This window comes from Xyrauchen texanus, chromosome 32 (assembly GCF_025860055.1).
Source record: "Xyrauchen texanus isolate HMW12.3.18 chromosome 32, RBS_HiC_50CHRs, whole genome shotgun sequence".
Taxonomy (NCBI): Eukaryota; Metazoa; Chordata; class Actinopteri; order Cypriniformes; family Catostomidae; genus Xyrauchen; species Xyrauchen texanus.
Window position 1 is genome coordinate 3555794 of NC_068307.1, and position 13144 is coordinate 3568937.

General features: G+C 39.3%; 1 protein-coding gene across 1 annotated transcript in view; it reads right to left on the reverse strand.

Annotated features, from left to right (window-relative positions):
• LOC127626153 (cyclin-dependent kinase-like 5) overlaps positions 1-13144 on the reverse strand; it is a 62287-nt gene that overhangs the window by 19766 nt on the left and 29377 nt on the right. The window contains 6 exon segments of the mRNA XM_052101736.1: positions 98-393; positions 3551-3717; positions 3884-3964; positions 6636-6825; positions 11934-12024; positions 12795-12854. Of these exon segments, the coding sequence (XP_051957696.1) occupies positions 98-393; positions 3551-3717; positions 3884-3964; positions 6636-6825; positions 11934-12024; positions 12795-12854 (885 nt within the window).

Genomic DNA, 13144 nt, shown 5'->3' on the forward strand with positions numbered 1-13144 from the left:
ACGCAAGTTATGCATTTTGACTACAGTGTATCTTAAAGTTATCCTGTTCATTTAGGGTTAGGTTTAAGGTTGTACGAACGACCCCATAAATACACACCTCCAGCTTTAGGCCCCAGGTTGAAGTCAAACTCGGTCTTTCCCTTTGGTTCTTTGGGACTGAGGAGGTGGGGAAGGTTGTTGTTGGCCAGGTCTTTGTTGGAGGAGGTGGAACGGCTCAGGGTTTGGGCCTGGTAGCTCTTGGGGTGTAGGGTTGGACTCAGGGTGGAAGAGGTCAGCATGTTGCTGCCATTCAGGAAGCTGTCAGTGCTCCGGTGAAGGTCCTCGTGACGTGGTAGAGAAGAGCAGTCCTTACTGTTAGCGTGCCGGTGACCTGAGCTTTTACTGCCGTGGCTCCTGCAGAGGGATAAACAGTTAATGTTTGTAATATTAAGTATATAGGAGACCGGGGCTAGTTGCAAAATGGGGAAGTTGTCACAAGGACAATATCTCAGTAACGATAAGATTTGGAGTCAAAAGTCCAATTGTGCAAATGTGTGTTTTCTCCAGCACATGTTTTGTATGTTGGTTTCAAAAAAAGATATTTTGTTGGTGGTTAAGATGGTGGGGACATGTAACACATTCCCCCCTCATCACCCAAAGTTCACATGTTCACAAATACAGCTTTCATGATCGCTTTCATAGACAACGTGGTCTCTGAGTTTTAGACCCACATATACACATTGTACACATATAAATACACCTTTGAAAATAACTACATTTAACAAAATGTCAAGTGTAATGTGAAGTGTTGTTCTTGCACTTTTCTTTAAAAATAGCAAAAGTCTGGGTTACAGTGAGACACTTACAATGGACGTCAATGGGGCCAATCTGTAATCGTTAAAATACTCACCGTTTCAAAAGTATAGACACAAGACATAAACAATATGTAAAATCACTTACTAACCCTTTCTGTGTAAAGTTATATCCAATTGTACAACTCTGTAAACCCTAAAACACTAAATCAACTGTAAAAATTACCAATTTAAACAACTTTACATCTCAAATATACACAAGTTTTAGCAGAAGCATTAATGTAAGTGGTTTTATAAAATTGTAAGCTTCACATTTCTGCCATTAACCTCCTGAGACCCCGCGTCCACATGCGTGGACATTATGTTTTGGCTTTGATATAGTCTATGCATAATTAAATGACATTTAAATGGACTGATCTCAGTTCAGGAGAATCTGGTCTGTCATTAAAGGGTTTAACTTTTGACGCAACGAGTCATGTGACAAAACAACATGGCGACGATCTCAGCCGAGTTTGTCATTGAGAGAAATGGCGTCAAAACTACATCTGGTAAGAAACCTCATTAAGTTTTTACATTAAAACCTGTTTGAGTCAAGAGAGTCTCTAGTTTCATCCGATGCGCCATTTTAAAAATTTCATAGATTTATTGCAAATCAGCATGGTTTTAAACATAATGACCACGTATGTGGACAATAGGCTCATTTTCCTTAAAACATCCAATATTTACTGTTTATTATCACATTGAGAGTCAATCGGTTCATCCAAAAACTGAAAACTGTTGCTTTCAGAGGCTTTATATGGAGTTAGGATGAAAATAAGGTGCATTTTAAACTGTTCTGAGACCAGTGCAGACAGACAGCACACTGGAGGTTAAGTCATGCACTAAATAGGGAGCAAGGGAGCATCCTATAGCTCTCTATGCAGTTAAGTGCGTTCACTCCTAAAATCTGATCAAAAGTTCAGTTTCAGGCTGCAGATGATGTTTGGATCACTCAACATGTTTGACAAACATGGGACAATGATAATCAGTACATCTATTCACCATTTATAATGTATCATTTTATTTGAACATGGTTGGCAGTGATTGGATGATGCTGGTCATTACTTTACATCAGAATTAATTATGCTAATTTCTGATGTATTGTCTGTAACATCTCAAAAACTTGAATAACAAACACTTCTGTAAACACAATAAACAACTTGATGGAAAAGTATGACTTTCTATAGCTCGGTATTATTAAAAATTTCACAACTTATGCCGAGTTTACACTACACGATTTTAAGCCAGATTTTCGCTCACCGACAGTTTTGTGGAGATCGGCGACAAAAGCCTGAAATCGTAGGCAAATCGGAGCTCGCTCCTGTGAGTGACGATCGCAATGTATGAACTATCATTGAGAGAAGTGCTGATGTGTCACATATGTCAGTGAGATATCTAGCATGTTAAATATCTGGACCCGTCTGCAACTCCAAATTGCACAATGTGAAACACGTTTTGACTGAATACAACTGCAGCGTTGACCTACAGCCAATGAGAGAGCAAGAAACGGGGCACGGGAAGTTTCAGTGGGAGGAGTCCTGATGTACCTGCAACAGAACATCAACTAGCACGGCTGCGGTATCAAGAAAGTCTCACTGGACTGAAGAAATGGAGGAAACATTAGTGGAACATTGGCACGAGCACCAGTGAATATTTGATGTTCATCTGAACTGTACCACAACCGGATGGAGAAAGAGAAAAGTTGGAGAGAAATCGCCAATTTTCTTGGACAGTCAGGTCAGCAAATAGGTCGATTTTTCAGTAGGAGGAAATTTTTCATATTGCAACCAATAAAATATATGATTAAAAACATACACATCATATTCTTAAATGCATAACATATGATCATGCACTTGTTTTCGTATCTGGTATCACTTCTCATGTTCTCACAAATGATTTTTTGTGGTAATCAACATTATACCACAAATGGTGTTGAACCTGGAATATTCCTTCAACACATTTCAATTCATTCCAAAGAATTCCAAAAATTTTACCCCCATGTGAAAAAAGATGGCAGATTCCATTTTGGCCTAACTATAGGTAAACCTACGGAGCCCCCGAAGTGACCTGTGCAAAAAAAAATAAGAGACTTTTGCGTACGCACGAGATAGATAGTATCTCGTGCGCACGCAAAAGTCTCTTAGATTTTTTTTTTTGCACAGGTCACTTCGGGGCTCCGAAGTACGGAGTACGGAGTATTCTAGTTATAGAATTCCGGTAGTTCTAGTGTTAAATGCAAGTACAAGTCTATTGCTTGATTAGTGTCCTTTGGAAGATCAAAGCGTGTCTCAGCCATGACAGTATTACAAATGTCATAGACAGTAATGTCTTTGTATTGAAGGCAAAATATATCTCTATAAATTCATGCGCATCCATGCTCTCAGTATCTTTGAGTGAATGAATGATGGCAATGACGCAATCGGAAAAGAGCTATACGCACACCGGAAACTAGAATGCGTGCGCAAGCAAAGCGTTTCTCGTGCGCACGTGAAAGTCTCTTAGATTTCTTTTTTGCACAGGTTACTTCGGGGGCTCCGTATAAACCCTTCATATTTCGAGTGTAAAAAACATTACTCTAATTGAGCGGACCAACATATCAATCTTTGACTCCAGTGGCATGAGTTTGGGACGGGACTACTTTGTTGTTTAAGCAATGACAGATGGGGGCAGGCGGAATGGGTGGTAGGAGTGCTGTGTGTTTATGTGGCAGTACTGCTGACCGGCTGGGGATGGTGTTGTCTCCGTGGTACGGTTTTCTCTTGGAGGAGCGAGGTGGGGTGGGGGAGGGTGGAGCGGGCCGCTCTGGACCTCTCAGACCCTGAAACACGGGGTGGTTTAGACATTGCTCGGTAAGAAAGCGCTCCGTCGGGTTCAGGCACAGCAGGTTCTGATAGAATGAAAAGAAGGAAGAGAGTCAAGCCACAGACGAACAATAACACTCAGTCTTTAACAACACTTGAGGGTGATATGACACCTGCCATTTATTTTTAAATAAATCAACACTGAATATATCTCAACTGCTTTTCTCTGATGAGCGTTGCAGACTCCTTTACCTTTATTAAATCCAACATAAGTCCGTTGATGATACCCAGGTACCTTCGCTCAAGAGTCTGAGGATGACTTACAGAAGGAAACTGCCACACACACACACACACACACACACACACACACACACACACACACGCATAATTAAAGAGAGACAGAAGAAACATCTTGAGCTGAGCAATAGCATATTTATAAGCTATCTGAATGTGGTCGAAATCTCTGACACTTGAAAGTCATTCCAACCATTTGACTCCATGGACCTTCAGAGCTGAAATATTCTCTAGAAACCTTCATTTGTGTTCTGAAGAAGAAAGAAAGTCATACACATCTGGGATGGCATGAGGGTGAGTAAATCATGAGAGAATTTCCATGTTTGGGTGAACTGTCCTTTTAAGAAGAAATGCTGAAGAACATCCCGGCCACTCGTTTCAAGGGTCTGTCAAGATCCACTATGACAGAAACGCATCAGAAGACTTTTTATGGACTACAAAAGTCCATAAAAAAGAAAAAAGAAAAATGACAAAACTGTTGATTTAAAGTAGTTTATTATAGTGACAAGAAAAAGTATGTGAACCCTTTGGAATTAGCTGGTTTTCTGCATTAATTGCTCATAAAATTTTATCTCATCTTCATCCAAGTCACAAGTATAGACAACAAGCTGACAACAAACAAACAATAATAATCTTTCTAAAGGTCTTTATTGAAAAGGTCCCATTAAACATTCAAAGTGCTGTGGAAAAAGTAAGTGAACCCTTGGATTTAATAACTGGTCAGTCCTCCTTTGGCAGCAATTATCCTCAGCCAAGTGTTTCCGGGAGCTGCGGATTAGACCTGCACAACACTCAGAAGGTATTTTGGACCATTCTTCCTTACTGAACTGCGTCAGCTCTCTTCAACCATATTCTCAGGATGTCCGGTGTGAATGGCTCTCTTGAGGTCATTCCACAGCATCTCTGTTGTGGTAAGGTCTGGGATCTGACTGGGACACTCCAAAAAGGTGGATTTTATTTTCTGCAGTCATTCTGTAGTTTATTCTGTATATTTATTTAGATATTTAGGGCTATTGTCCTGCTGCATCACACAACTTCTACTGGCCCACAGCCACCCTGACATTATGGAGTGGTGGTGGTGTAGTGGTCTAAACCACAGTACTGGTAAACTGGTTATCAGAAGGTTGTTGGTTCAAGCCCCACAGCCACCACCATTGTGTCCTTGAGCAAGGCACTTAACTCCAGGTTGCTCTGGGGGGATTGTCCCTGTAAGAAGGGCTCTGTAAGTCGCTTTGGATAAAAGCGTCTGCCAAATGCATAAATGTAAATGTAAATGTAAATCCTGTAGGATATATTGATAAACTTGGGAATTCATTTTCCCTCGATGATGGCAAGCGGTCCAGGCACTGAAGCAGCAAAGCGCCCCCAAATCATGATCCCTCCAACGTACTTCACCTTTGCGATAATGCTTTCATGTCTGTTTGTGGTGCCCTTTTTATGCCTTACGTAGTGCTGCATGTTCTTCCTAAACTTTGTTTCATCAGTACACAAAACATTTTCCCAGTAGCATTGTGGAGTGTGAAAGTGGTCTTTGGCAAACTTCAGGTGTGCAGCAATGTTTTTTTTGGAAAGTAGCGGCTTCCTTCATAGTGTCCTGCCATGGACACCATGTCTGTTTAATGCTTTCCATATAGTAGAGTCATGAACAGAGATGTTAACCAGTTCCAGTGATTCCTTCAAATCTTCAGCTGTCACTATAAGGTTCTTTTGTACCTCATTGAGCATTCTGTGGTGTGCCATTTGAGTCATCTTGGCTGGACGGCCACTTCTAGAGAGAGTAGCTACAGTACTAAATCATCTTCATTTATAGATTATTTGTCTAACTTTGGAAAGTTGAATATCTAAGCCATTCGAGATAACTTCGTAATCCTTTACAGCTTTTATGCAAAGCAACAATTCTTGATCGTAGGTCTTCTGAGACATTTTATTTGCGAGGCATGGTCCACGTCAGCAGATGCTTCTTGTGATTAGCAAACTTTTTCTAAGTCATTATAAATGAAGATTTTAATGAAGATGAGATCAAATTTTACGACCAATTAATGCAGAAAACAAGCTAACTCCAAAGGGTTTACATACTTTTTACTGACACTAAGTAAATAAATAATGTATTTTAAATGTAATGCGCGATATTCAGATATATACAAATATAGAAGTAGTTTGAGAGTGTATGGAGACCAACTCAACTGCGTCATTCGTGACACCTTTTTGTGCGATTCTCTGACTGGTGGTTTGTTTCTATTTAGGATCATGGGTAGTGCAGTTTCTCATTGATTACCAACCTTCTAGCTGATGGTAGGTCTGTCTTTAATGGTTTATAAGTTAATGTTAAAAATGGTTTAACTTCCGGAACAAGACTGTTACGCTCTATAGCGGCCAGTACATTCTTTATTTGTTTTGAGTAGAAGAAAGTCATTTGGGTTTGGAACAACATTAAGGTGTGTTTATGAGACAGAATTCACTATCTCTTTAAGAAATGATACTGTGTATGTATTTGCATGTGTGTGTGTGTGTGTGAATATATGTGCTGTGATCAGCCCTGTCAAGGCAGAACCAGTTGTGTTTCACACTGGCACATAGAAATACATGAGTCATAGCCAGCCACTTATTCAGAATACTGGGATCTGTGCCATAAGAATAGAGAGGCGGCGAGAAGTGAAAAGCACAGAACAGAACAGGACAGGACAGAAGAGAGAATCAGACACGTCCTTACTCTGAGTCCAGCGAACCGAGGGTTGCTGTAGAACAGCTTCATCTGCTCTGGTGGTAAAGGGCCCAACACCTTCTGAATGGTGAAGAGCTGGTCGATCTCACTTTCGCCCGGAAAGAGGGGCTGTCCATCACTCAGTTCTCCCAAAATACACCCCACTGACCACATGTCCACCGCCTTACCATATGGAGCCCTGCAAGAACCAAGTAAGAGTCAAGTACAGATGATGTTTTCCATTTACGTTAATGCCAAACATAAATTATCATTCCCAATACTTGCATTTCAATTATTGCAGCTGTCAGTGCGTCAATACATTTCTATGTTTTTTAATTTGGTTGTCAGCCCACATATAAAAAAACTGAGGATGGTTTTGCAGATTAGAGAGGAACATTTTTTTAATGTCTTCACTGCCAAGATGCTAGGGTTGTTTGGGTAGTTACTAGCGTGTTGCTACTGTATGCGTTTGCTTAGGTGTTCAGATATGTTTTTACCATGAACTGTAGCTATGTGGTTGCTAGGGTACTTCAGGTAGTTTCTAAGATGTTGTTAAGTGGTTGCTATTATGTGTTTTTTAATGATATAGATTACGATACATTCTGAGACTCTCAGCCTAAGAAACTGCTGAAAATCACAACAACAACAAAATAAGCCAAAAATCTCCTTTTTTTCTTATTTGACATGATATATATCTCTGGATGTAAATAAGGTGCCTCCCGCAAACTGCTTTTGCTTTGTTCCCAATCATGTCAAGAGTATATGAGAAAGAAAATGTGTTAAAACGACAAAGCAATCAAAAGATATAGCATTATTAAAATTATTTTTATAGTGTACAAAACCGTCTCCATGTGTCCAAAAGCCTCTCCAAACAAATAAACATAGGAATTGTACATAAGAACTAATTACACATGCAAACACAACAAAGACTAAAGGTTTGCATTGCATGCAGACATGATTTAAGTAGAGATTTCACAGAATAAGTTTTATTCTGTGCCATTTGAGTCATCATTGAGTCTGTCATGTATTTGGCGCCATCTCCTGGTGGCCATATGTAACATTGTGCTTCATGTGGATTATCTAATGATCTATGCATCTTATGTTTCGTGCAGTTATAAGTAACAATGCGGCATATAAGCAACACCAACATAACTGTCTAAGACATATACCTATATTATTCGCTATATATTTGTCTGTATAAAACAAATAGGATGGTCATAGTCTACTATTTGAGAGCTTTCAAACAACATATGGCACATGGTTGTTTGATCAGTTTTATATTTTTACTGATTACAATAATATGTGCAGTGCAATTTAAAAAAAAAACAATTATCATCAAAACGGAAAACTTCTGATTTATCTGCAAATTTCAAAGCACTTGTTCACTTTTAGTCATAATGTCTACATGCATTGGAAACTAGAGCTTCTAAACTTTCAACGATACCTATTTTGTGTTGGTCAAGACTGTTGTTAATATTTTGACTTTTTTTCCCCTCTGCGCCGGCGGGCCCATCCGAGCTTAATGGGTTAAACACAGATTTCAGATGTGCTGGGAATGATACTGTGGTGGGAATTTTCATGACTTTCATAAAAAAATTATATGTAGTCTATTTTTTTTTTTCCATCCGTTTCATTTTCAGAAATGCAAAAACCAGACTCACTTTTTATTGCACGGAAAAAAGTAGCAATGAAGATACCATTCTGGCTAACATCTCCTTTTGTGTTCATGAAAGAAAGACAGTCATACCGGTTTGAAACAATATGAGGGTGAGAAAATGATGACAGAATTTACATTTTTGGGGGAACTATCTCTTTAAATATAGTAATAGTGACTCTTGCCTTGCAAGCACCACTAATAATGGGAAAGAGAGATGAGGAGAAATGCATGCAGAACTGAGAGAGGGGCAGAGAACTGGGTAGAGAGAGATAGACATACACTGAGACAAATCTTTGCACAAACACACAGCAAGAGGAAGGGAGAGAATATTTGTGTGGGTGGAATTTAAATGGTGAGAGTTTCAAAAAATGTTCCACCGCATTCATCTAGTCTAGTGGAACACATTAGAAAATAACGCTTCAACGGCGACAAGGACAAATGATCGTGCACCACACTCCTGATGTCATACACTCACCTAAAAGATTATTAGGAACACCATACTAATACTGTGTTTGACCCCCTTTCGCCTTCAGAACTGCCTTAATTATACGTGGCATTGATTCAACAAGGTGCTGAAAGCATTCTTTAGAAATGTTGGCCCATATTGATAGGATAGCATCTTGCAGTTGAAGGAGATTTGTGGGATGCACATCCAGGGCACGAAGCTCCTGTTCCACCACATCCCAAAGATGCTCTATTGGGTTGAGATCTGGTGACTGTGGGGGCCATTTTAGTACAGTGAACTCATTGTCATGTTCAAGAAACCAATTTGAAATGATTCAAGCTTTGTGACATGGTGCATTATCCTGCTGGAAGTAGCCATCAGAGGATGGGTACATGGTGGCCATAAAGGGATGGACATGGTCAGAAACAATGCTCAGGTAGGCCGTGGCATTTAAACGATGCCCAATTGGCACTAAGGGGCCTAAAGTGTGCCAAGAAAACATCCCCCACACCATTACACCACCACCACCAGCCTGCACAGTGGTAACAAGGCATGATGGATCCATGTTCTCATTCTGTTTACGCCAAATTCTGACTCTACCATCTGAATGTCTCAACAGAAATCGAGACTCATCAGACCAGGCAACATTTTTCCAGTCTTCAACGGTCCAATTTTGGTGAGCTCTTGCAAATTGTAGCCTCTTTTTCCTATTTGTAGTGGAGATGAGTGGTACCCGGTGGGGTCTTCTGCTGTTGTAGCCCATCCGCCTCAAGGTTGTGCATGTTGTGGCTTCACAAATACCTCGGTTGTAACAAGTGGTTATTTCAGGCAAATTTGCTCTTCTATCAGCTTGAATCAGTCGGCCCATTCTCCTCTGACCTCTAGCATCAACAAGGCATTTTCGCCCACAGGACGGCCGCATACTGGATGTTTTTCCCTTTTCACACCATTCTTTGTAAACCCTAGAAATGGTTGTGCGTGAAAATCCCAGTAACTGAGCAGATTGTGAAATACTCAGACCGGCCCGTCTGGCACCAACAACCATGCCATGCTCAAAATTGCTTAAATCACCTTTCTTTCCCATTCTGACATTCAGTTTGGAGTTCAGGAGATTGTCTTGACCAGGACCACACCCCTAAATGCATTGAAGCAACTGCCATGTGATTGGTTGATTAGATAATTGCATTAATAAGAAATTGAACAGGTGTTCCTAATAATCCTTTAGGTGAGTGTATATAATGGATATATCAAATCAACATTTCTATAAAGGATATGCTCTTGATGCATATTAGCATTTGAGTGAGGTTCGATTTTTCATGCTTTGCAAAAGGGTTGAGATTTTATGTCATATTTGAGTTTTTAGCTCTATACCAAAACCTAGTGAGCTGCCTCGCTCCCTACTGCCTACATAGGCAGATGCCTTCTAAGGCATCTTCCTAACCATCGTGGAACCTTGAAAGTGACTGATTCAGAACGCTCTATAATTGTAAACAACTTCACAGGAGAATCGACTAGAATTTTTTACTAGAGTTTGACGTTAGCTTCTTGCTAAGCTAACAGCGTGAAACCTTAATAAGCACCAACAATCATGCCACAGTCCAAATTAATGAGATCACATTTTCCCCCATTCTGATGATTAATGTGAACATTAACTGAAGCTCCTGACCCATATCTGCATGATTTTCTGAACTGCACTGCTGCCACCTGATTGACTGATTAGATAAGCATATGGATGATTGTTGGTGCCAGATGGGCTGGTTTGAGTATTTCTGTACAGTAACTGCTGATCTCCTGGGATTTGCACATGCAACAGTCTCTAGAATTTACTCAGAATGGTGCCAAAAACAAAAAACATCCAGTGAGCAGAAATTCTGTGGATGGAAATGCCTTGTTGATGAGAGAGATCAACAGTGAATGGCCAGAGAGGTTCAAAATGACGAAGTCCATGGTAACTCAGGTAACCGCTCTGTACAATTGTGGTAAGAAGAATAAAATAAACACACACACACACATACACATATATATATATATATATATATATATATATATATATATATATATATATATATTAGTGCTGTCAGTCGATTAAAAATTGTAATCGTGATTAATCGCATAATTTGCAGTTAAATTGTGATTAATTGCAGATTTTGAAAGCTTAAATTTGACACAATATTTAATTTTTCTCTTGTCAAAATGCATTCATTTCCATCTTAGGAAAGAAAACAAACCAATATGTAACAATATAATGCTTTATTAAAATTTTCCAAACAAAGCCTTCCACAAGAAATGCACTAAAATATCACCAATTCAAGTAACATTAAACCTTTCCCAAAGTCTAACTAATTGAAAGTACTAGTCCTCACATAGGTTACATTTTCAATGTAATGTGCATTCAATCTCTTAAACTCTCATCCTCTGCAATATTAATCTGCCTGTGGATTGTGGCTATCCGCTTTCTTACAACAATTGTGAAGCTGCATTCATGATTTGCGTCAGAGCATCAACGCAAGCATCAAGCTTTGAACTCCCCATGAAAAGTCGTGTGGGCCGGGAATCAAACCGCCAACCCTGCGATTAGTGGCCGACCCGCTCTACCACCTGAGACACAGCCAAAACAAAACTTAATTAAAAATCCATGTATTATTATCTGGAACTTTGCTGGGAAGGAAAAGTAGAGACCGGACCTCTCGGGACTTTAATCGAGTACCCCTGTTGTAGGCTAATCTTGGTAGAAGGGCTCTGGCGCTGTTTTATGTCTGTTTGTGGTGTGTGCGCAAGTGTAATGACTCCAGGCGGAAACATTACAAAGGTTCCGCCCATCACACATGAGTTTTTGTCGTATTAACGGTAAATGTGTTAATCGCGATTAAGAAAATGCAACATGTTAAACTATATTAAATCACACACGTTAACGAGTTAATTCTGACAGCTCCAATACATATTACGTTTTATGAATATATATTTTTTAATTATTTATGAAATTGAAAAGCGTGAATCTTAAAAATAGGCTAAAATATTATTTAGAGTGGAGTTACATTTTATCATATCGCTGTTCAAATCGCAATCCCAATATTTTTTTAAAATAATCGCAATATGACTTTTTTCACTGCTAATTTAAGAGTAAATGCATCATCACCATCAGTAAGAAATGTCCATAACAATACAACAGGAAGTCAATGAAAAGCCTGAAGAAATAAGGGCTTACCCCAGAAGCAGTTCAGGTGAGCGGTACCACCTGGTGGCCACATACTCAGTGTAGTTTGCATCATTGCCTTCAGAGAGATTGCGGGCGAAGCCTGGGGGTGTTAAAGGAAATGAAAACAGAGAATGATACAGGAAAGAAACATTTATTTGGCGCAGAGCAAGACTGCGCATAACATTCAGAGATCTCAATTAATCTTGCCACACTATTCCCTCTAAAAATAAAAGTCTTCTTCGAGGAAAGCATGTGAAGTGAGTCATGCTCAATTTCCGTGGCATTCAGTGTGGAGGCACGATGTAACTCTGAGTGAATCTATACGTTTCAGGAGGGACAGCACCTTGAGGCTGGACTGAAACATATTAATCTTATGAGGTGTTGAGATGACAGGCTGAGTTTGGATTTGATATATCCTAGTCTCTCATTACTACACAGTAAAAATAAAAAAGCTGCATCGAGATGCATTACAGTAGTTGTTAGAATCAAAAAGATGCAATAATTAAGAAAATCTTTGGATATTTTTTCAAATCTGAAAATCATTTCAGGCCACCCCAAAAGCAGAAGACCTCTTCTGAGATATGAGTTGATATTTTAGTCATTTGCAATTTCATTTTCTAAACTCATATATATGGCACAACCCAAAATCTAATTCAAAATCTGCATTACCGAGAATAAACGGCATCACTTGAACCTTGGACAAAACCATTTTAATTCCCTTCCACGCATCCAATTGTTTTTTTTTTTTGTTTTTTTTGGGGGGGTCCAGACGTCACTGCGGAACTCATGACGCCTGGAAAGGAGACTTAGCATTCAGCGAGAGAGATCAGTGTGAATATGGGGGTGGCTGGTCCTGAATCAGATGCTTACCAAAATCGCACAGCTTCAGGATATCATTGGAGCTGATGAGGAGGTTTTCAGGCTTGATATCTGCAGATAAGGTGTAAAAGTGGATAGAGATATTCTGATTGAACCCACTTTTCATGTAAACAAAGATTGCACAATTAACAAACAAAACATTTAAAACAATATAGAAATAGTAATCCTGTCAAATGAATTGCATATGCAGTATTTAATGAGAAAGACCCCCACATAATGATAACTTAGTATTTCATCATTAAAATAATTATATATATATATAATATTATAATTCAGATAATTCATGCTTTTATTGGTGGAAAGAATATGCGAAGCGAACTCTGAAACTGATCAGACCAGCA